The 25,160-nt window shown below is 38.2% G+C and overlaps 1 protein-coding gene across 6 annotated transcripts in view; it reads left to right on the forward strand.

Annotated features, from left to right (window-relative positions):
• NKAIN2 (sodium/potassium transporting ATPase interacting 2) overlaps positions 1–25,160 on the forward strand; it is a 1,000,454-nt gene that overhangs the window by 972,272 nt on the left and 3,022 nt on the right. For 4 of the 6 annotated variants that reach the window (XR_009263279.1, XR_009263281.1, XR_009263280.1 and 1 more), the window contains 3 exons: positions 595–655; positions 21,433–21,514; positions 22,210–22,298. Coding sequence is in view for 2 of the 6 variants with exons in the window: in XM_058735147.1 (XP_058591130.1) it covers positions 595–655; positions 21,433–21,514; positions 22,210–22,234 (168 nt within the window). In the remaining 4 variants the exon portion in view is untranslated. Of the gene's footprint in view, positions 1–594; positions 656–21,432; positions 21,515–22,209; positions 22,303–25,160 lie in introns of those variants that run through there. The other 2 variants (XM_058735147.1, XM_058735148.1) reach the window with 2 other exon arrangements.

The following is a 25,160-nucleotide window of genomic DNA, read 5'->3' on the forward strand; positions in this document are numbered from 1 at the left end:
GGATGATGTGATTTGTGCTATCCTGGATTCAGTGCATCATGACGTATCTTACCTACAGGCACCCACTCCATCGCTTTGTGTAACATGTCAACCTGCTTGTGCTTGGTGTGCCCTGGTTCCTGTTACAGGTCTAAATAAGAGTTTTTCTTCCATGCAACATGCTACTGAATCTTAATATTTTTTCCCTCAAAACATTTTTCTGTTAGTCGGTGAGAGTCCAATTTTAGAATCTAAGGCTCTTGGCTAATGAAAGTAAATTAGAAGTTGATTGGCACAAATGCAAATGTTATTCCTTTAATAAATGACCATAATTTTTTTCCCTGTACCTAAAATAACTTGTTTTAGATTGCCTGGCAATGAACAAATCTTGCACATAAATGCAGTTCAGAGAAAAAGAGAGCAATGCATTTATTTGTAAGGAAAATAGACATCACTTGAATCAAGAGTCCACACTGGAGTCAAGGTTCAGTATGAGAAACCATCATTTTTGAACACTGTCTCTAGTTATACACTGCCTGCCATTAAGCCACTACCCAGTGAGGTCCAGTACCATTGTCTTTGCTTCCTGTCTAAAGCATCTTTGTTTTGTTTCAGCTGGCAGGGTTCATCTACGCCTGTTATGTTGTGAAATGTATAACTGAAGAAGAGGACAGCTGTAAGTATTAAAGCTCTATTCTGTTTCTTTCAAGTTCAAAGCATCTCCTTCACTGCCTCCTACCTAGCCTTCTTACTTCTCAGACAGTATCCCCCAACACAACATTGGAACAAGGAATAAACCTTTTGTATTCATTGGGATAAAGTGTTTTTGTAAAAATATCCAACATATTGAAAAAATGGAGAAGCACCCATTTTGAAAACATTTCAAAAACATTCTCTAATTTTAATAAATGCATTTTTAAAGATTTATTTCTCTTATAACATATCTAGTAGAGAATAAAGAGGGGAAATTGAGGACAGGAATGATTTTTAAGTGTGGTTAATTTGACTGTTTTCTTTTTAGAAACCCTTATTAGGTATTAATGCCTAATCAGTTTCACCCAGGACTAAAAATCCCAATAATCAACAGTTTGGAATTGTTCCTAAACTTTTCAAGAACTGACTTCAGACTAATTTAAGAAATGTGTCTTCAGGAAACCAAATGCTCATATTTCCTTTTTGTTCCTACAATTTGATCCGAATGACTATAACTCTGTCAGAGTCCCAGCATTGAGTCCTATTGGTAGGTCTAGAGTTTAGACCTGGTACCATCTTACAAGCCTCTAAGTGGCTTCACTGTGTTTTGCCCTTCTAAACAGGGCAGATGGAAGGTTTCACTCCTTCCTTGCCCCTTAAGGATCTGAAATAGGAAGATTGGAAAAACATTCTATTCTTTTGGTACTATCATGAGTATTTGCCTATGCAGCTATATTTACTCTGAGGAAAAAAATCAAAGTTGGGGATATTTTTTTTTCGTTTCCAAAAATATTCATAATGGTTGGGATCTCAAGATGGAAAAGATGAGATCCACTGCTCTGTTACAGGATAATTTGAGGAAAATTCCAAAGAGAGATATGTGTTTCTTCTTCACTTTCCAATCAACCTTTTTCCTAATCTTGCCCCCCACCAGTCTTTCCTTCACACTGATACGAATGTGATTTTTCTAAAGTATATTTCTGATTACATCATGCTTTTTTCATAAACTACCTGCCAATTGACTTGCCATCACACTATACAAAATAAAGTCCAAACTCCTTACTCTGTTATGACCATTTTTCTACCGACTCGTTCATGCTCACTTTTCTAATCTTCTCTGGAAATGCAGATACAATTCAGGCGTATTAGTCTGGCTGCTCTGTCCCCAATATGGCAGGCTGTATATGCCATGGTGCTTTTTCATCTTTTGCCTGGGATCACCTTACTCTCACATCAGCTACTGAACAAATATCTATTCATCTTTCAATCTATTCGTCACCCATGCTCAAGGGTGTCTTTCTCTGTGAAACCTTTCCTGGTGCCTTTCCTATTTCCCCACAAGATACACTCTATGGAATTTTATTATACTTACATGTTTAGATGTTGGTTTTTCACGACTAGATAGTGACTTACTAGAAAGGAGGAAGCAGTGTCAGGTCATTAATTTAGGGGAGACACTTTTTCAGTCATAGTAATAATACATGGTAAAATCAGGAATATGTAGCACATAGTTTGTTATTCATTGTGTTAAAAGGAATAATGGTCCTTTCACTAAAAGAGCATTTGTATAACACTCCTCAGTAAATCAAGTGCTATATCATGCTTTGGAGATTTTAAGATTAGTAATACATAACTTTTACCTCTAGTAAGTCACCATCTAGTCATGAAAAACCAACATCTAAACATGTAAGTATAATAAAATTCCATAGAGTGTATCTTGTGGGGAAATAGGAAAGGGACCAGGAAAGGTTTCACAGAGAAAGACACCCTTGAGCATGGGTGACGAATAGATTGAAAGATGAATAGATATTTGTTCAGTAGCTGATGTGAGAGTAAGGTGATCCCAGGCAAAAGATGAAAAAGCACCATGGCATATACAGCCTGCCATATTGGGGACAGAGCAGCCAGACTAATACGCCTGAATTGTATCTGCATTTCCAGAGAAGATTAGAAAAGTGAGCATGAATGAGTCGGTAGAAAAATGGTCATAACAGAGTAAGGAGTTTGGACTTTATTTTGTATAGCGTGATGGCAAGTCAATTGGCAGGTAGTTTATGAAAAAAGCATGATGTAATCAGAAATATACTTTAGAAAAATCACATTCGTATCAGTGTGAAGGAAAGACTGGTGGGGGGCAAGATTAGGAAAAAGGAGACTAGTTAGGACATCATGAAAATGAGATAGGAGATGATGAAGGTCTGGACATCTCTGTATTGGAGATGGAGAGGATAGATGTTAAAAAGAGACATGGAAAAAGGAAGTGATAAATGGGTGGTGGATGGGTACTGTGTAAGAGAAGGCCTGATACATACCTGGGTTTCTGGTGCAAGTGAATGGTTAAATGGAAATGTCATTTGAGGAAAGTAGAATAGGAATGTAATAATTGGTTCCATTTAGACAGATTGAAATTGAGGTGCCTAATTAATGTACAAGAAAAGATACCTTGTAAGCACTTGTCTTATGCACAAAAGATTTATTCAAAGATTAGGAAGGGTGATAGATGTATGGATTTTAAAATACATGGACTTCACAACCTATGTGGAGTTGAAAATGTGTGTTCATTCAAATATTATCATTCAGTGTCTTTGTGCCAAAATTTTGGTGAAGGGAAAGTCCAAATTTCATATGGGAATTGAGCTTTCCTTACACTATATACAATGTTCGACTTCATTTCACAATGATGTCAATGCATTTTTATCTGCAGAAAATACTGTCACACCAAATCTCCTAGACAGATAATCAGTATCCATCTAGAAGAGTGCTTCCTAAAGGGGATCCCAGAAATGCTAGTTCCATAAAATATATTACTCAGAAAAGATTCCAAAGCCAAGTAAGTTTGACACTAAAAATTTAGGATGCACATTTACATATTAACAACTCTGAGGATTTTCCAGTCGAGTGTGTTTGATTTTTCCTCTTCCATAGTTTTGTTTGAACCATACTATGTTGGGTGAGGCCAGATGCAAATCAAAGAGAAAAACTAGGGGGTGTCTGGGTGGCTCAGTTGATTGAGTGTCCGACTTCGGCTCAGGTCATGATCTTGCATTCGTGAGTTCGAGCCCTGCATCAGGCTCTGTGCTGACAGTTCAGAACCTAGTGCCTGCTTCAGATTGGTGTCTCCCTCTCTCTCTCTCTCTGCCCCTCTCCTGCTTATGGTCTGTTCCTCTCTGTCTCTCAAAAAATAAAATGTTAAAAAAAATAATAAAATAATAATAATAATAAGAGAAAAACTAGAGGGGTGCCTGGATGGCTCAGTTGTTTGAGCATCTGACTCTTGATGTCAGCTCAGGCCATGATCTCACACAGCTCATGACATCAAGCTCTGTATTGGGCTCTGCACTGACAAAATGGAGTCTACTTGGGATTTTCTCTCCCTCTCTCTCTGCAACCCCCCCCCACTCTATCTCTCTCTGTTTCTCTCAAAAATAAATGAACTTTTTTAAAAATTCTAAAAAGAGAAAGAGAAAAACTAGGAAGATTTCTGTAGTTCTACTATGCTCTATTTCCCCAGGGAGAACACAGCACACCATACAAGGCCACTAGGAGGGGTCACAGGCCAGCGAGAGAGAGCAGAATTGTTGGCCGTGTGGTTTCATTGGACAGGGATGGGCAAAGTAGGGTAAATGGGTTTAGGATTAGCTGGCTAAGTTTGAACCCGTATTCACTGTGACTATTAGACAATATGGCCTGGGAGTACCTAAATTCTCCAGATGTTTTAGGTGAGCTAGGGTTTACTTGGGAACAGCCAGTAGTCATTTTGTAAAGAGATGTTAAAGCATTAATTTACACAAATTAAAAGTATAGTTAATATCCCAAACATTTGAACACAAAATGCCTTTTCATAAGAAATCTTAATATCCCAGAGAATTAGAATTCTGAAGGACTCAGTTTAAGGAATTCCAACCTATATCAAGCTTTGGCCAAATTATGTAAATCCCAGAAGATATGAAGTCACAAATATCTTTGGGAAGGTCAGGTTTCTCTTTCAAGCATCTAATAATCTATTTTCAAAAGAAAGCTCCCCCAAATAGTGCTTATATCATTATGCATATTTTGACCATGACACCTTATCTGCCTTTCTTAACACAAATCACAAGCAGGCTTCTCATAAATGAGTTTTCCAATTTTAGTCTTTTTGCTCGGTGGGTTTGATATGAACAACTTGTTTATTTGTATGTCCACATAGACAGATGCTTACCTTAGACAATCATGGCACTACTAAAAATCCTGGAGAAGATGCTCATTTGGGCCAGTTCTGTGTCCAGTTAGGTTTATTTATTATGATCATTTTGACATGGGGGTAAATGATGAGTGTTGAGTACAATGCTTTGGATTGATATTTCCCTTGTATTATCCTTGCCTTCATCATCTGTCTGCATACTCACCTACAGACCCTGCCTAGAACACATGAATTCCAATGCTCACAAGTAAAACAGATCTGAAATTTCTGTCTAATTTCTGTCTAATTTCTCAGAAGGTAAGGCCTGAATTATGGGAGAAGTTTAATGTATAGGTAAACAGGGAAGGGATCTCGGAAAGTGTCTGTTCTTACCTGCTATAGGTCTGCAGTGAAGCATTCTGATAGCAATTTAGTAGCAGGAGGGTATGCTAGCCACGTGCTTGTGAAAATAGGTAAGTTTTCATTCCTAAGAGACTCAGGAAGAACAGAGAAGAGTTTTAGTTCTGTAACTGTGCTGAAAATGGACAGTAGAGATAAGGGCCCAATTTTGGCAACTGGAAAATGAAGGTATTCTTGATTTCAATACGAAGCTGGCCAGCTATATGCTCAGTTTTACTGTTTCAAGCCCTAACAGCAAGTGTAGCCAGGGAGCTTCAACAGCAGAAGCCTGCAGGGAAACTATGGAAAGGGTTCAGTCTCTGTAAGCAAATTCTCCCACTTCACTACATAAAATAGCAATAAGTCATCACTGAACTAGAGGCAGTTAGACTGTAGGCACACCAAATGCCTGAGATTTTTTCCCCTTATTTCTCCTTTTAAACAGTATCTCGGGAGCGCCTGGGTGGCTCAGTCGGTTAAGCAGCCGACTTCGGCTCAGGTCATGATCTCGCGGTCCGTGAGTTTGAGCCCCGCGTCAGGCTCTGTGCTGACAGCTCAGAGCCTGGAGCCTGTTTCAGATTCTGTGTCTCCCTCTCTCTGACCCTCCCCCATTCATGCTCTGTCTCTCTCTGTCTCAAAAATAAATAAACGTTAAGAAAAAAAATTAAAAAAAAAACAAACCAGTATCTCATTTACTTTTGTGAAGCCCAGCTTGATAGATAGATAGATAGATAGATAGGTGATAGATAGATAGATAGATAGATAAAGATAGATAGATGGATATACTTTAATGCAAAGATTTTTTTTTCCAATGAAAAAGCCTGGACCTTGAAGTTACGTCTCTGACCCTTTAGTTATCTAAGCCAGAGGCGCAGGCTGACAGGCTAGCTGGCTGTGCAAACTCGCAGGACACCACTGCCATCTGCTGTGCTGACTAGGAGGTGACAGCAGCCCTGGGAGCGGAGTAGCTTCCTCGGAGCAGCAGGAAGATGGGGACACTCCCGCCCCCATGTCGTGGTCACCTAGGGCCACAATCACAAAATACCACATCCTGCATGGCTTAAACAACAGACATATACTTTCTCATGGTCGCAGAGGCTAGAAGTCCAAGATCAAAGTACTGGCAGGTTTGGTTTCAACCGAAACCTCTCCCTTTGCTTGCAGACAGCTGACTTCTCACTTTGCCCTCTGTGTACAGTCTTGCCTCTGGCGTCTCTTCCTTCTCTTAAAAGGACACCAGTCCTGTTGGATTAGGGCCCCATCCTTATGACTTCATTTAAAATTAATTGCCTCTTTAAAGGCCCTTCTCCAAATACAATCATATTAGAGGTTAGGCCTTTACCATATAAATTTGGGGGGAATTTCTTTTGGTAAAGTTCTATATCCAAATCCACATATGCCCCTCTTCTACCTGCCATGCGCGCACACGCCATGTGGCTTCTGGACGTTTGACAACTTCTATGGGGCATAGATTGGGGCGAGCAGTGGCTCACTGGTCCGTCTCTCCAGGCTGTAATACTTCCCAGTGTCCTGGCTCCATGCTCTCTTAGGAGTTCCCGGGCAGTGCCTCCTGCTGTGGTGGGGGGTGATCTGGCTTCAGATGAGTAGCTCCTCCCCAGGAAAAAAGCTGGAGGCCTGCTCCAGCGGGTGTGCCTTGACATGTGAACCCTATTCAAGGGAGGCAACCATTGCAATGCACTTTTATGTATTTGTTCATGAAAAGGCAGTGCTATTTCTTCGGAGGAAAGGCTTTCTCCAGGAAAGCAGGCGACCCTTGCTGAGCCGTCTTTGTGGCAAGGCTCTTTCCTGTGTCATCTGTTGCCAGCCATGCTGAGTTTTCCTTATGACCTCCGCTCCCTTCTATTCTCCTCTACTTGTTCTCTTTTACAAAGTTCTGTGAAAGAGATGAAACATTCCGAGATTCTCGGCCTGGCATGCCTTTTATTATATATGTAGCTCTTCTCTCACTTAATGCTGAGATCTTCTGCACCACAGATGGATGTCCACTTATCGTGATAGAACGAAAAACTTCTCTCTCTGCCTCATTAGCACTGTTCGAGGTGACAATTGAAAGGAAGACACGCAGCCATGGAAAATATCACCAACCCAGAACAGATAATAATCACATGATTTCTCAATTTGTATTATGTTTTCTTATAAACTTTGTAGTTAATAGTTAAACTAAAACTAAACACTGGTCCTCTAGAAGATGGATCCATGTTTCTAAGTAATCATATCTTTTCTAAAGGGGATTTGTATTTTTGCAAGTATTATTAAATATTCACATCACCTCTGGAACAATACAGAATATCATCCAAAAATAATACCCTAAAGGGACTTATTTTGAAAAAAAATTGAAAAATGAATTCTAGATGTTTAAACGTATAGACACACACAACCCTGCACGCACAACCCCACCAACCAAGCAGAAATGCATAAAAACCTGTCCTGAATTCTCTAAATTCAAGTGGCCTTGGGATAAAAGTCACAATCGATTTATAGAAACATTCATTTGAAAAGCAAACCACAGGAAATTATTCACTTCTCTGAGGCTAATAATTTTCTGTTATTTTTGTTTGATTTTTCTTCTAAAGGCTGCTGGCCTACACTTCTGTGTATTGAACTCTATTCTATATGTTTTGATCATTTTTCCAGTTTGTCAGGATCATTGAGTTTGAATTCTTTGAACACAATCACACACACTCCCACTTTTGGGGGAGGTACAGGTGGCATCAGGAAGAAACACTTCCCCTTTAAAAAATATTTGTTTCTCCCTGTTTATAAAGAAATGTAAGTTTACTGCAGAATGTATAGAAAATACAAACAACAAAAAAAGAAAATTAGAATGACCCCACGATTCTGAATTATGTTTCTCAGTTAACATTTCTGCATATCATACGGCTCTTAGTCTTTCTTTCTCCTTCCTCCCCTCCTTCCCTTCCTTCCTTCTTTCCTTCCTTCCTTCCTTCCTTCCTTCCTTCCTTCCTTCCTTCCTTCTTTCCTCCCTCCTTCCTTATTTTCTATCTATCTATCTATCTATCTATCTATCCATCTATCCATCTGCCCATCTATGTATCCACCATTCTTTCTATCTGGTTGTTAGGGTCATACTACACATTAGTTGGTAATCTAAGCTTTCTTTCTTGTTATTATAAATCACTCTTCAAACATAACCTAAGGGGTAGGCAATTAGCAGTTCAAAATAGGTGCCAAGTTCTCAGGCATCACGTTGACAGAGTTATGAGAATGCTGTATCTGTTTTACTTTTAGAGTATCACACAAAAGCAATCAAATGAAATAATAAAATACTGTTAACATGGTATTGCTTTATCATCTCCTTATAACATTTGTTTTGTGATTTTTCAAGGTGACTTAGTGAAATAATCTTGTCCACATCTACTAGCCTTACATAAAACCCAAACTTGCCATTCATTTCCCCTTGTCTGAACAGAATTACATATTAAAGCCCAGAGCCCCAGATTTTGAATGCTACTAATCTCTAGTTATGCTTTACAGAATCATAGTGAGACCAGGGTAAGAGATGTCTGTCACCTTGCTTCTTCCTCAACTCACCCAAAACACAGGAGCTCTACCTTTATTTAATTTTACAACTTCTGATTCTGCTTAAGATTTCTTTTGGATTAGGGATACTGCAGGCTTGAAAATGATGGAAAACTACTGTCTATGGCTCTATTTCAACAGCTTAATTTTGTAGACCCATAAAGATTAAATGACTTGCCCAAGGTCACTGAGCTTATTCTTGAACTTCTGACACCAATACAACACATATTGACTCTTTCAGGATAAGAGAGTATTAGCCATTGCCCTCAGGGACCACACCTGTCTTGACCACTGCTGTATGCTCAGCATCTAGCAATCCCCAACCTGGAGCAGGACTCAGTAATTATCTGGGAAATAAATGAATGAATCAATCAGCTCTCCACAAACATTTCTTAGACCATTTGGAAACTAGTAAGGGTATGTTGTATCTTCTTAGACTCCAGTTTATTGTAAGTAAATGGGTAATCAGTTATAATAAAGCACTTTTGTCATTTTCTAAGCAAATGGCAGAAAAGAGTGGGGCGGAGACATGCTGCCATATATAAAAATAAAAGATTGAATAAATGATCAGCACCTGAAACGAATGCCTGCATAGACATATGCCTCCTTTCAATCACATGCAAGTTTGTATCAGAGGCAACAGCATTCCCTAACAGTGAAATACAGTTTTTACATTGTCTTGCTCATTAGTTAGTAGTGGTCTCTTTTTCAGACTACTTATTAAATTACTCCCTCTCGTGGTCATTGAAGGGAAAATATATGAGCTTTATTTTTAAATTTTTTGATTATTTTTAAAATTGGATATTCAGGTGAAAGTTGAATCTGATTCCTCAACCGTCACTTCTTATTTTCTATTTTTTTCAGTGTCTCTCCCATTGTACTATACTGCTTTCCACTCATGCACACACATACATACACACACTCACATCCACACATTCTCATACACACCTACACACACTATAATCATCTTTAAATAAATTTCATGTTCCCAAGTCAAAAATATGGGGGGAAGGAAATTGACTGATCTCCTACCCTCTGTTAATTCAGAACAATCAGGACCTTGTTTCTAAAGAATAGTGTTAAGGTGACAATATTCAGTCCAGCAAAAAGGATGACATCTTACTGGGGTGTAGTAAAGGATGTATTTTATGCAGAAAATATTTCTGGCTGGGAGAACTGAAGCTTTCTCATACTCTTCAGGTTGTTTTAATCAGCCTCAATAGAAAAGAAAGCCAGGGAGTGTGAGTGGAAGGGAAAGTGGTGACATTTACAGAAATGATTAAAAGAAAAATCTTCCATTTTGATTATTCTGCTTCATCTTCCAATTCTGCAGTACACAGGCCACCTGTAATGGGTATTCCATACTTCTTCCTCACCATCTCTCTGTACTCGCATTGATAATGACATGACAAAGAAGGCAGCTAAGTGGCAGGAAAAAAGCATGCTTTTAGCACCACGGTGTAGATAGACACGCTCACAAAATAAAGTTCCTGGGATCCCACAGTCCCATCTCGAAAGAACAAATGAGAACAAGACAAAGAGCCCACATAGGAAACTAAGCTCTAAGAGCCCTCCAAAGCTGAGGCGTGCTGGGAAAGTAGGCTCCACATTCAAAGTTCGTCTTTTGATAAATGATGCTGGCAGGTGCCCACTTCAGTATGTCCAGTGGCTTCTAATAGAGACAGAAGGCTGGGCTTAGCTATCTCCTTCTTAACAGCAGGAGGATAAAAAACTCCGCATCTGTGAGGATGGCCACCAGGTATGCAGAACGAAAACATCTGAGCAGAGCAGCCTTATGCATAGCATAGCCTCTGAAAGAGCGCCTTGTCAATAAGGGAACAGAGGGCGAACCCTCAATCCTGCGTGACATTTAAATGAGGCTGCTCTAGCTGCAGAGACTCAGGGAGACCTCTGCAGGATTGGTTGGCATTGTGTGACAGGGAGTGAAGGGGAAACAAACTTAAAGCTCACAGGAGGTGAGGTTTGTTTAAATAATAGAAAGTAATTAGATTGAAGACAAAAATCAGTGATGGCATTTTATAATTACAATTAATTTAAAGGTTAATTTCCTTTGGTGCTAAAATCTTATTTAAAACATTTACCAGGAAAGGAAATTAGGAAGTTGCTATCAAGAGGCATAGAGAGCTTCTGGGAATCCATGCCTATTATCACTTGAAAATTAGGTTAGGCCCAAAGTGGGAATTTCAATTCATTTTTGTGTATAATAGATGGTGGTCAGGCTGAGAGTCGGTGGAGTTGGCTGGGGCAGGCAGTGCAAGATTTGCATTTTTTGTTTGTTTGTTTATGGGATTAATTGCAAATGTTTCCAACAAAGGAGCCTAGTTTATACATGAACAATCCTGACACAAAAAGAAAATTGGATATGGATTGCTGCCTTTGTAACTAATGAAGTTGATGTTAAGGAATTCCCAAGAGCAGAAAAGCAAAGGGAAGCACATAGTAACATCCATACACTTTCCTCACTGAAGTGAATTGAATGAGGGGACAGTGTTTCTTTTGGGCCCAAGCCTGCCGATCCTATTCCCCTCTTCCAGGTCCCACATTTTTTTCTATCCCCCTGTTTTCCAGTTGAGAATCGCCATGACTCAGGTTCCAAATGCTGTGTGTGTGTAAATAGGTAACTATAAAATACATATACTACATATACTCTAGAGTATATACATATACTACTCAACAGCTCATCTTCCTGGAAACTTGTCTAGCAAAATCAATGCATAATATGGTAGTAACAGTCAGAGAGAAATAACTCCTTTGCACTAATTTTTCCCATTCACTATGCCTGTGCAGACTTGCTCATTTTAAATATTTTATTGCTACCATTGATATGTAAACCAATCCCAGAAATATGGAAGTGTGCAGAATCCTAGAGCTATGAGCAATATTAACAATCACCTACTTTAATCCCCTCTTTTGACAGTTGAGGAAAGAGACACTTGAATTGACTCGCTCTAAAGTGAAATAGTCATTTAGAGGCAGAACTGGGAATAGAACTTAAATCTCCAGATTTAAATATACTTTCCACACCACTTCACTGCAATAATCAAGATAGATCTTTTCAACACGTATTTATGGAGTAACCACTCTATGATGGGTTCGTGTGTCCATCACTAGGGATGAGACAGGGAACCAAGCAGATACAGCCTTTGCCTTCATGGCGCATAGAGCCCAGGATGCAGTTCCCATGAAGAACTACAGTCACTTGTCATGAGAATTCAAGCAAGGGTGGGAGAGGTGTGGCACCCCCCCAGGGGTGCATCATCCAGGTGAGAAGACTAGAAAATTATTCCTTGAGGAAATGACATTTCAGCAGAAATCGAAAGGATATATCAGAGGGATATGTAGAATTTAATAAAAATAGGTGTACCTTGGTGAAACAGAACTACTTTTCCAGTCCATATCGACCAAATGTACACTGTAATGCACACAGGAATAATCATAAGTGTTTTTAAGGAGCTCAATATACCAAATCTAGTTTCAGCTTTCGCATACATCAATAAAAATGTTAGAATAACCACTGAACATTCTCTTTCCTGAAACTGCTACTATCATCCTAAACAGATGATTAATTTAGACTCAAGAGTTTGATGATTTTCCTTTCTGGAGGATGCAAAATGATGCAAAGATTATGTTAGCGAGGATTATAAGGCAAGGAATGCATGTGGGCTTTTTTAAATTTTCTTAAATATGCACAAAAACCTAAATGTGCCCACACCCTAATTAAAAGCACTGCATTTAAATGGACTCTGCATTCTAAGTATATGCTGGATGTCACCTGAGAAGACATGCCCAATCATGTCTAACTAGCTCACCTATGGCTCATAATAACTGCTCTCTCCAATTTCAACTGAAAGGCATGTCATATCTCATTGAAAGCATGCTAACAGGGAAGAAAGAAACAAAGACAGGTAAATCTGATTCATCCAAATGGCATGGCACAAAGTGAGCCCAGGCACCTTGAAGGTGAAGTTTGCTTAGTGATCTCATCCCATTCTGTATGCTCCTCCACATCTATTGAAATTATTAAAGATGCCTGGATACATAATTGTCTGACTCTAGCTTTACAATTTCTTGACCTTCTCAGCACTTGCCACCCTCATTACCACTCACTTCATCTACCCCTTAATTTCCTTCATCAAAGAGGCTAATTTGGATCACCTTCACTGTGGAGAAAGGAAATTTCTCCAAAATCACAAATTTAAAGTTCTCTGCCTGACTATAAACTCCTGGGTTTTTACCCCCTACCTGTTCCCCTGCCTCCCTCCCAGAAAAACTTATCTTCATCCTCAGTTAGGAACTTCCCTCTATGGGAACATTTGTTTTTCTCATTCTTCGGATCTTTCTACTTCTCATCTCTGTGCAGGATTACTCGTGGCAGTGATGCCCCCACCGGCCCCCTATCTCCTACCTGGCCTGTATTTGTATCACACTTGGATTTTCAACAACCACACGTGATGAGGCTCAGGTTCACTTTCTCCACTTCTAATCCTGGGTCACTGCCCATGGCTGGAGAAGGTCCCTAACCATGGCTGGATGCTCTCTCCTGCTCAACGACACCCTCATTCCTTACCACTGACTTCCCTCGGGATCTGCTCCAAACCCAGGCGTGGGTTCTGAACCTAAGCCTAGTACTCAAACCATGAAAATTACAGTTATCAAACATGAAACCCGTCCATTTTTCTCCTAGAACCTGAAAAATTTTCTACACTGGCAAGTATCCTTTTGTCTCCTTGCAACCCTGCTCAAATCTGAGGCACACACAGTCAAAGTTTCTCCTCTCTAGAGTAATCCTTCCACCAACCATTGAGCTCATGCCCTCTGCCCAATCCAGGAGGAGAAGCTGTCAGTGTCTTCATTGTGGCACACTCCATTGAACAGTCCCTTTTGCCTGCATATAGACTGAAGCCTCAGAGACCACAAACAAGACTGGTCCCAGCCTCTCTCTGTCCTTTTACAGAATATATGAGGTGACTTCCAAAAAATATTTGAAATATGAAAACGCAGTTCTATGTAGTTTTTTTAAGTAAAAAATATCTCCCCCCCCCTTTTTTTTTCTATACTAGGCCATACAGGCTTTTCCTGTTGTTTGTCAGACCACCAAAGGAATGCACGGCTGAAGGGTTTCCATAGACTGTCCTCAGCTGTCCTCAGCTTCTGCTGATGACTCAGTACCTGTGTCATCCCACACAATACTCTTGTAAATTCTAATACAGAGTGCTCCTCCTCTCCACAAAGAACCCAAATATGCATTTAAAGCATAATTCAAATTGTTCTCTTTGTATAAATCCCTTCCAAAAAGAGATGAGATCCCAAATCTATCCATGGTGTATCTTTAGTATACATATGCCAAGTGCTGTATTTGAGACTTGACTCTCTCAATAACCCTATGAAGTTGGAATCGCTTCATTATTTCCAAGTTAGGGGGGAAGAAAATAAGGCTCAGAGCAATTGTGACCTGCTTGTGGGCATGATGCTGGTAGGTCTTCTGAGTCCTCCATCTTTACACTACTTTCCTACTTCCCTGTGATGTACAATATTAGAAGACTGTCTGATAGCAAGATCCTGGCATCAGCAGAAAACCAGCATGTGTTTCTTCAAATCCCCCCTACGGTTCTGCCTTCACTGCAGATGTAGGCAAGAGCTAAAAGACAGAATAGTTTGTCAAGTGGGACTCATATTTTATTTTTTTATTAAGTGTTTAAAACCAAAAGCTTCAAGTGGTTACTCAAACTATTTCTAACTAAAGAAATATTTCTTCTGCCATGACCACATTGTGGTGATTGCTTTTCATGTTCATTCTTTAGCATATGTAAATGTGTCACCAAGTATAAAATATGGAGGATCTGGTTCTAATGCAACTAAAAGAGAACCGTGAAAATAGGACCGCAAGAAAATACATTTGCTGGACAAGGTTAGGAAATGCCACATCTGCAGTGATTTAGCTAATAAGTCTCATTGCATTCAGTGTGTGTTTTGTCTGTCGGAAGCTCTCTGGGCTGTAACGGTTACTTCAGTGACCTTTAAGGCAACAACAAGGTGAGGTAACCCTACAAAGGGTTGTGTTTCCCTCATCAGGAAATAAAAACAGTAGCTCAGAGTCCACTCAGGGATTTTATCCCAGACCAAACACCTTAAGCTCACACAGTAAGCTGAATTGCTGCCCCCAAGGAAGTCTGTGTGGGTGGGAGGTGGTTCTTTTGAATTTGGCCTATGACTGGTTATGCTCTAAATTTCCTTTGTGCAACTGGAGACAAGTACCCTTTAAATTCTCACCTGCAGAGAAAATGGATATACACTCTATTTTCATAGCCCACACAAATTCTTTAATGTCTTTCAATGGGTTCTTCTAAATATTCAGGCTGAGCTTTCTATGATCTGCCTTTTAAAATCTCTCCTCATGGTCTTTTCCAGCTCTGTCTCCAAAAGGGAGTATGTTGACTAGGGGCTTTGTCATTAATGACCAAGGTACAATTTTATATTACAATACCTCACTGCCAACATGTATTTTAAAAAGGCAATTTTAGGTTTACTGAACTCAGTGTTGCTGATTAAGAGGTTTAAATAAATGGGAAGTTCACACTAGGGAATATATTTTAGCAAAGAATATTTATTCAAAAAGCATTTCTCACTTACTTGGTAATTTCTAAATTCCACTATTATTAATGTTATTAAATCATAGTTATTAAACTGATATGGCTCTTTACTAATTTAAAATAATGGACCTCCCCATGTCTCCATAGGTCAGTAGAATAAATATACCCATTGTTCAGATAGGAAAAAATAAGGCAAAGAGAAAATGTAACAATTGCAAAGAAAATGATAACTTTCCTGAGCTATCTTCAGAAGACCAAAAGCAAATCCCTCCGATGAGGCAATGATTAAGCAAGCACAATTTTTATTTTATTTTGTCACCTTCTGCCCCACTGTCTACCTTTGTTATTCTCAGAAAGAGAATAATGTTTTCCTACCAGTAATCAACATTTGCAACCTTTGATAGCCTTCATCGATGAATGACTCTCTCACCAGTCACTTTGATGCTAAGGCATGTCTTAGCCTCTTTGCCTCTACTCCTCTAGGCCAAAGGGACTACAGTGGTGGCTTCTTCCCATTGGTATTCAAAAAAGTTTCTTTTATCTCATAGGACCAAGTATTATAGATCTTCTATAAAAGGTCTTCTCTTTATTATCATTGAAAGCCTTAAGGAAGAAAGAGTAAAAACAGTTGAATTTCACTTAAGAATTTTACCAACATCTTCCATGCTCCAATGATTGTTTTATTTTTCCTTACAGCCTAGCAGGTCTATAGAGATCATCCCATAAGGACAGTCTTCCGTGCACCAAGACACTGTTCTGGGTTCTGGGTTACTGTAGTGAACAGTAGCAAACAGTAAATTTCATGCATCTTGCATTAGAGCAAGGGACTCAACAAAGAAACAAGTAGATTACAATATGTCAGGTGGAGAGGAAACACAATAAAGTTGAGTGAGGGGAAGCTAATCTCTGAAATCCCAGCAAATCTCCAACTTGCCTTGCACCAGTTCGAGTTACATTTCTCTTTTTGCATGGATTTCCTGGTCCCTGACACTTGTACCTTACATGCTGTATTTCCAAATGAAGCCAAGCACCAACTCCTTCCTGACATTCTTTTCTGTTATAGGCAACAGCATTCTCCTAGTCAACAAATTTCTGAGTTGACTTTGACTCTCGCCTCTTCCTCTCCTTCCCCCATGTGCAAAAACTTGGCAGGTCACATATTCTCTACCTCTTTCTCCATTATCTTGAACTCATTGTCATCTTTTTTTTTCTCATCCTCCGAATTCTAATTCAGCCCTTCAGTAATTTCCGTTTTTCATATTTTCTGGTAAGTGTTGAAATAACAGACAAAATGCCAAGTGGCTAAAAAGACAACATGCCTCTTTCCTTTGAAAAACACCATAATCAGAGTTATACAAGAGGAGGCTGAGACTATAAGTAGTTTTCAGAAGAAAGGATCATTTAAATGTTTATATGGTTTTATAGTTCAGAAGAAATGAACTAAACTTTGAAGGATGCTCACCTTATCTCTTCTTAAAGATATGTTACAGAAAAACCAAGACATCTCATTAGTAACTATTACTGGAAAATCCATCATAGGTGGGTTTTGCTTTGATTATTGCTTTGATTGTTATTTGATTATTGATTATTATAAGAGTACATCTTCTAGCAAGAGCAGAGGAGAGACGCTAGAGAATAAACAACAAAATGAAGCATCTACAACCAATGGAAGATTCAAAGCAAGCACTCAAAAACTCTTGTTAAATGAATACTATAAAAAGAGAACAAAAGCCTAAAGATTTTAGATTTAATCCAAAATCTGATGCAAAACCTTTGATAACCTTCCAGGAATTTACTGGAATGGCATGAGTGAAAAGCAGAAATCACTTTTCAATATACTTAGGAAGGAAATAGAACACCTCACTTCCAGCCCTGTCCTCAGCTGTTGTGTGTCCCCCAAGCAGTCAAGTAAAACTGTATTTATCTGTACAGTGAAGATAATTATTCCCACCCACCTCACAGTAATTTTGCAGAGATAATTAATATCACCTGAAAGGGCTTTAGAAACTATTAAGTATTGTGCAATTGTTTGAAACTTTATTTACTTTTTTGTTTATTTGTTTATTTTGAAAGAGAGAGAGAAGGCACACAAATGAGCATGGTGGGGGGATGGGAGGGGGGAGAGAAAGAGAGAGAGAGAGAGAGAGAGAGAGAGAGAGAATTCCAAACAGGTTGCACCTGCTGTCAACACAAAGTCTGGTGTGGGGTTCAAACTCACCAACCATGAGATCTTGACCTGAGCCAAAATCAGGAGTCAGACACTTAACCGCCTGAGCCACCCAGCACCCCGGAACTTTATTTTTATTTTCAGGAATTAAGGAGATTCCAGGGGAATAACAGGTACACTTTTCTAAATAATGCAGAGATAAGCTACGAACCAAACATCTAGATGCCATCACAATTACTTGGAAAAGGACCTGTCAGATGTTTCATGACCCTTACTGCTCAGAAAAGTTTCACAGCATGTAGCAGCCACTTTATAGACTTGATAAATGTGATTATGTAAAAGAAAAGAAAAATAGACCAAAGCGGTATTAACAGTATTCTAAAAATGTAAGTTAACCCCAGTGACTCATTTTTTTGAAAAAGAAAAAAAGAGTTTCTTCTACTTCTTTTTTTCACCCATATGACACCACAAGGAGTTCCATATGTGGTTGAAGCATCATCTGGAAAAGAAGAGCAAGGAATCACATCTACCTACACTGACCACCGTAATATTAACTATAGTGGTCAGTTGGATCCAGCTTATTTCTATTCCTCTCCCTCAAGTCTTTAGGAAGACATCCAAACAATTACTGGGAATGAATGCATGTGGAAATTGGCCTTACATAATTTCCTTGGCTGTGAACTGAAGCATGTTTATAAAATATGCCCTTTGATTGTTGCTTAAATTTGAATGCCTCCCTCATAAGTGAAATGGTAAAAATCCATCGTGGCTACATTTAGATCCTCTTCTTTTTCATCTTGGTTCTGAATCACCTGCTGTTGGATCCTTTTTTATGGCTCCAGACGATCTGAATGATCAGAAAAATTACAATCCTTCCATCAGAGTTTTTATGTGATCCTCCCCACATGGGGAGTTGTAAGCCAGCACTACCAACCCCTACACCAGATGGCTAATGAAAGCAAGCCCTAGACAAGTCAAACACTGTTCACAACACATACTAAGGACACACCTCATTTCCCTTCTGGCCTTTTCTCATGTCTTAGGAAGGTCTACATTGCTCCCAACTCAAGCTTTGTTTTCCATTTTTGGTCCTGATTCTATCCATTGGACTTGAAGATTCATCTTGGTTTCTTTTAGTTATCCTTTGATTGTAGAGTGACTACAATCTTTGGTTTGTAACTACCATCTGACCATTTCTGCTATCCATCTCAAACCCCTGGAAACAAGCCCGAGAAATATTTCAAAATACCAATAACAATAACAATAAACCTGAGTTTAATTCGGATCTCGGTTTCAGTGGAAGAGACACGAACCAGGAAATTCTAACACTGTGAATACCTCTCAGTAAACTAGTCCTTAATCAAGTTTCAATGTTGACAAGAGAAAACCCAAATAAAAGGGAATTTAGGCACTATCTGAAATTAATTTCCAATCATAGACAATAATTTTTCAAAATACAAACCTTAAATATAGTTGACATTCAATTATTGTATAGCTTTTCTGGTACCCTTTATATTAGCTAATGTATGTATACAGGCAATTCAGGAAACAAAGGAGGTTCCTTCTCTTAATTCATCTTCTGGTATGGTTCCATCTTTATCCCAAATTAAACATTTTCTGTTTCTCTTTCTCCTACACTGCATGGCTTAAAAGACTTATAAAGAAAATCCTGAATTTTTTCAGGGGCTTTTAATTTTCTTCCTCCACACCATATGTCTCACCCAGGGCTCCACATTCCTTATTTTATTTTATCCTCATACTAATTGTATGAAATAAGTATTTTAATTCCTGTTTTAAGAAATGTTAAATGATATGTCTGTGGTTACACAGCTGGCAAGTGGTCAAAGCAGTATTTGAACCTTGATCCTTTTAACACCATGGCCTTTGTTCTTATACTATTCACTTTTGATAAGAAGAGAAATTCATCCTAGAAAAATGTGTTCTCAAGATAAAAAGAAATGAGATATTAAACCATGAAAAACATGAAACGACCTTACAGACACATTACTAAGTGAAATAAGACAATCGGGAAAGGTTCCAGTACTGTATCAATCCCACTCTGTGACATTCTAGAAAAAGCAAGCCTATGGAAACCGTACAAAGATCAGTGGTTGCTAGAGATTGGGGGAGGGATGGATAAAGGCAGAGCACAGAGGATTTTTAGGGCAGCAAAATGATTCTGTATGAGACTAACACTGTGGAGGCAGGTCATTATACATTCATCAAAAAACGTAATTTAAAACACCAAATGTGAACCCTAATGTAAACTCTGGACTTTGGGTGATAATGATGTGTCAGTGTAAATTCATCAGTTGTAATCATGTACCACTCTGGTGAGGGATGTTACTAGTGGCAGAGTTTGTTGGAGGGGCTATATAGGAACTCTTTGTACTTTCTGCTTAATTTTGCTATAAACTTAAAACAACTCTAAAAAATAAAATCTATTAAAAAATATTTCCCCATTATATAAACAGACATCATGGACTTTATGTTACTTCATACTTTGCTCCAATTTCTACCTGTAGCACCTGAATCTCACAGTTGAGGCGGGGGGAAAGAGAACAAAAACTAGTCAAAGCTAAACCAATAGAATTTGACTCTAGAACAAGTAAAGATATCCACAGGCATCCTATTTCAGTCTCTATATCCCTTTCTCTCTCCTATCATCTGTCTTGCCAGCTTTTCATCGGTTTGCCTCTTTTATCCCTACCACACAGCCTTTAAGTCCAGGAGCAGAAAAGAAAAAAATAAACACAAAGCTTTTTCCCAGTATTCTTAGTATTTACTGTTTCATCGATCTGTGGGCAAGAATTCAGACAGGGCACCATGACAATGGCTTTTCTTTGATCTACCTCAGCTGGGAAGACTCTATGACTGGGTTGACTAAGCAGCTTGAAGCTGGAATCATTTGGAGGCATTTTCTCTCACGTGTCCAGGCTATCAGCGGGAACCTCAGCTAGCCTATCAGTCAAAATACACATACCATTGGTTTCTTCACTGATCTTTTCACGTGGACTTGTTTGGGCACAGTGGCTGTGTTCTAAGCATCTCAAAAGACAATAGGGAAATGTATGACATCTCTATGATCTGGCCTTGAAAGCCACATAGTTTCATTTCTACCATATTCATTAAAGCAGCCACTAAGTTCTACCCAGGTTCAAGTGGAAAGGACACAGACCAAAACTACCAGAAGGGAGGAGTGTCAAGGCCACAGTGCAAGCAGATATGAAATAGGAGATATTATTACAGCCATTTTGGGTAATTTTGTTATATGTTATTATATTTTAAATATCGAAGTATGTATTGCATTTGAATGTTTGGTTAAACTTTGCTCTACATCTTTATTTCTGATTGCCTATTTCAGATTATAAAACACATAATGGCAGGCACAACCATGTTGAATTAATTTACACAAGCTCCATCATAGCACCTTGTACTTGACAATCATAGTATATAATATCATTACTAGTGCTGCAGTTGCTGATAGGTACATGCACTTAAGCGATCATTATTCTTTACATTTGTAATGTATTGCAGAAAATCTCCACACTAACCAAAAAAGACATACAGCATCTTTACTCTGCAAGTGAATTTTATTATTCCAATTAGGTCTTGGTTGCTTGAGAAGAGTACATAATTTCTTCTCCCAAGTGAATAGATTCTTGTAAAGCAATAATTGAATCTCACAGTTGAGGGGGGAAATACCACTACCCTGAAGGAACTATCTGTTTTCCTCCACAATTAGTCACTTAGGTTTTAATAGATTATTAAAAGGTTTATATTAGTAATCTGTGTGAGATCTTGATCATGAATGCTAAACTCTTTTGAAAAGTTAACTAATGAAAGCAATTGTCCCTTTCCAGTTGATTTCATAGGTGGCTTTGATTCTTATGGCTATCAAGGGCCTCAGAAGACATCTCATTTACAACTACAGCCTATGTACATGTAAGTACTTTATTTTGGAGGTATTCTATGATACTAAAAGATGATTAAGTAAGCACTGTCATGGTGCAGAATAGATGGCATGCAGCTTTCCTTCAACTACATACTTCCAGTATTTTCTCTTCTATTAATGTTGTTTTGGCTGGGATAATTCTAATAACATTTTCTCCATAATTCATTTTTAAATCTAACTTATCAGAAATGCCATCTCTAAAGTTACTTTTAGTCTTATATAAAGTTACTTTTAGTCTTATATATAGCTAAAAAGCCTTTATTAATATTTCTTTGAATACTTTATTAATACTTCTTTGAATGACCCAAAAGTTATATATTTTGAAAATGATATAACATTATGGGTAGTTATATGCAACTATACATAAACTATGTATTCTGGTTTTCCCAGGAGAGTCTCAGTTTACATAGGTTGTCCTGGTATAGTTATTACCAGTACCTCTTCTTACTCTCAAAAGTATTCTCATTTGGATGATAAATGATAGGCTATATATAGTTATATATAGTATAACCCTATAGTTATGTATAGTGTTAAAGAAAACTGAGCAATAATATTCTTTATTCTTTTTCTGATGTGAAGTGAAAATTACGCCAGAAGAGTAACACTGAAATTTATCAGACCCTTAACTCTAGCACTCAAGAGAGCAGACATACAATCAGAGCCTGATTTTTATATCTGTGTTTAGGCAAATTCCCTTGGATAACAACTGATAACAAATTCTATATATCAGCATCAAGTGATATGCTGAATTGCAAGCGAAGATCAAAATAGAAAGTAAGATTCCAATTCATTTTGAAATGTGAGCTTCTCTCTTTGAAGATATGTGTTTGTCGTCATTGTCCTCCACCATTGAATCATTTTGCCTTTTAGTATTGTTAATGTCTAGGATGATAAATGGATTTGGAGTATTTCTCTTCCAAGAGATTAAAGTAATCTTTATACACCTCCTTGTAAGCTTCTCTTTAAAAGGGGAATGATCTATGCATCATGCCTGCACTTTTCTTTGGAAGTATTTGGCAATACCACCCATAAAAAAGACTTGATCTGTTCAGAAATCCACCAATACTGTATGCATTCAAAGCCTTCCCTCTGCAAACAGTGCATCACACAATCTCTTTTGTATCCCCATAACCACTGCCCTAAATCAGCGTTCATTACCTTACGTTTTCCTGTCTCTTTCTAATTTTAGTACCTCTGTCCCATCTTCCATGTGGCTGCCAAATTACTCTTCCCAAAGTACCACTTTGACTCTTTCCCCACCTTGTCCCCAAACTATCAATTAATCCCTATTACCTACTAAACAAAGTCCACATTGCTTACCGTAGCTTACAAGTATCCTCTGACCTGGCCCCAATATCTTGCTGAAATATTCTCTCTTCTCTTCAACCCTTAACAACTTTTGACTCCCAACCATATGCAGCTGATGCTAGGAGATACTGGGGAAGTGTAATAATGAATAAGAGCTGGCTCCTGTCCTGATGAATCTTATAATCTATTGAGGGCGTTAGTAGTCTGCCATCTTACCCATTTTTTGCCGGTGAAACTAGAACTCTTGCTTTCCACCAATATGACGTGTATTTCTCTAATTGCCCATGCTGTTCTCTTGACACCAAACATATTTTTTTTTCCAAGATGAAATACCACTATCCTTCAAATTATATCTTAAAATATATATTTTATGGAAGACTTTTAAATCTCTTTTTCCTCTGATACTTCTCTTTTTTTTTCTTTTGCCTAGTACTATACTTGTTTTCTGTTTAGACCAAAATTTCCTGTCCTCCCAGGAAGACTCGATAGCTCACACAAAAAGCAAAATTATAAACCCTTGAAGTTCTTTACCACTCTTCCCTATATTGTATCATAGCTTTATATAAAGTGTTCTATTAAAACATAAAGGCAAAGCAATACAAGACAGTGGTTAAGAGGACCTAGAAGGCAGAGTACTAGAGATGAAATTCTTTATGACCTTGGACATACAACTTGATTTGAGTAACTTTAATTATTCTCATCAAATCTAAGTTTCCTTCCCTGAAAAAGAGAGATGATAGCACATGTACTTCATATGATTATTTTGAATTTATAAGTATATAAGACGTAAAACATGCCACATGGTAAATGCTTAAGAAACATAACTTAGTAGTACTGGGAACAATGCTTATGTGAACCAATATTACTCATGAAAAGACTTTATCGAATCAGAAATCAATATACTATACAATATAATATATAATATACTATATTTCATAGTATACGAAGGGATTTCCTCTGGAAACAATAGATCACATATAATATCCACCCAAATAACATGCAACAATATGTCCTCAAAAGTAGACCAGAACATCTACAAAGCTTGTAATTGCTTGTTTCTGACAATATCACATAGCATTTCTTCATCATGTAACACTTCATTGTGTTTATGAATATGAATGATCAATAAATATGATCAAGCTATAATAAGTTACATGTAATCACATATATAGGATTAGCTATCTTAGAGAATGCTAATTATACATAATCAAGTATATTGTTTCAAATCAGGCATCCATAATTCTAATGTCTTTAAAAAGGGGACCCTGCATATTTAATATCCATCATTAAATTCCTGAGGACCAAACTTACCATGATTTTATTAAATAGAAGACTTTAAATGACAAACGAAAAGTAATAAAAATATTATTTTCTTCCTTACTGCCTGGGAACACTAAAATTATGTAAGAAGTTTCAAGTCTCACTGCTCATGAAAAAAGTTGAATGTTCCATGACGTTCAGATTTAGGAAGTTAGAATTAATTGCATATAACAAGTCACTAGCCACTGCCCCTTCTACAAAACATCCCCTTACCGGACTTCAAGTTCTACAACACTGAGATTTTATTTTACAGACGAGGAAACTGGAGGAAGAGAAAGGAAAACAAAGGTCACACAACCTGTTAGTTGTGCCACCCCCAATTATCAACCAGTTTTCCTAACCCCTTAGTTCAGTGTTCTTTCCAAACTCTTAGACCTGTGAGTTTGCTCTGGCATTCATCATATTTCCTGATTTTTAATGTACTTAGTTGTACTTCTCACACTAACTTGGCTGCCATACCTCCAAACATGCCTGCACCCCTCCCTTTCTCTGCAACCAACTATCCTCTTCGGATTTTACATTATGCAGTAGCCTTCAACATGGTAGCCTTCAGAACTCCTCATTTGACAGCCATTGCCTATTCAAACCCTGTGAAAAACCAAAAGTGACTCATGCATAAATTTCACCCCTGCTGAGAGGAAGGGACCCGAACATCTCCTATGTCTTTGTCCTTTGGGGAGTAGCTTTTCCTGTCAACCTGCCATAAATAAGTCTCATAAAGTAAGAGTAATTCAACATCATGGTCCGGTTCAAGCACTTTCACAATATTATATAGCAACTGGAAATAAAAGCTGTTCCTTAGAAGGAACGCAAATGCTTAAAAAAGTAATGTGCAGTTTTAGCTGTGGGATTTCCATTATGCCCAGCAAATCCGTGGCTAAGAGCTTTGAAAACACTGCCCTGACTGACTTCCATTCACAGCCACGTTTCAGTTCCTACAGTCATTGAATAGACAGCCCTCTCTTTTTTAGTTAAGTTGGGAGAATGTTCTGTAATTCTTTAGATTAT

This window comes from Neofelis nebulosa, chromosome 6, assembly GCF_028018385.1.
Source record: "Neofelis nebulosa isolate mNeoNeb1 chromosome 6, mNeoNeb1.pri, whole genome shotgun sequence".
NCBI classification, from domain to species: Eukaryota; Metazoa; Chordata; class Mammalia; order Carnivora; family Felidae; genus Neofelis; species Neofelis nebulosa.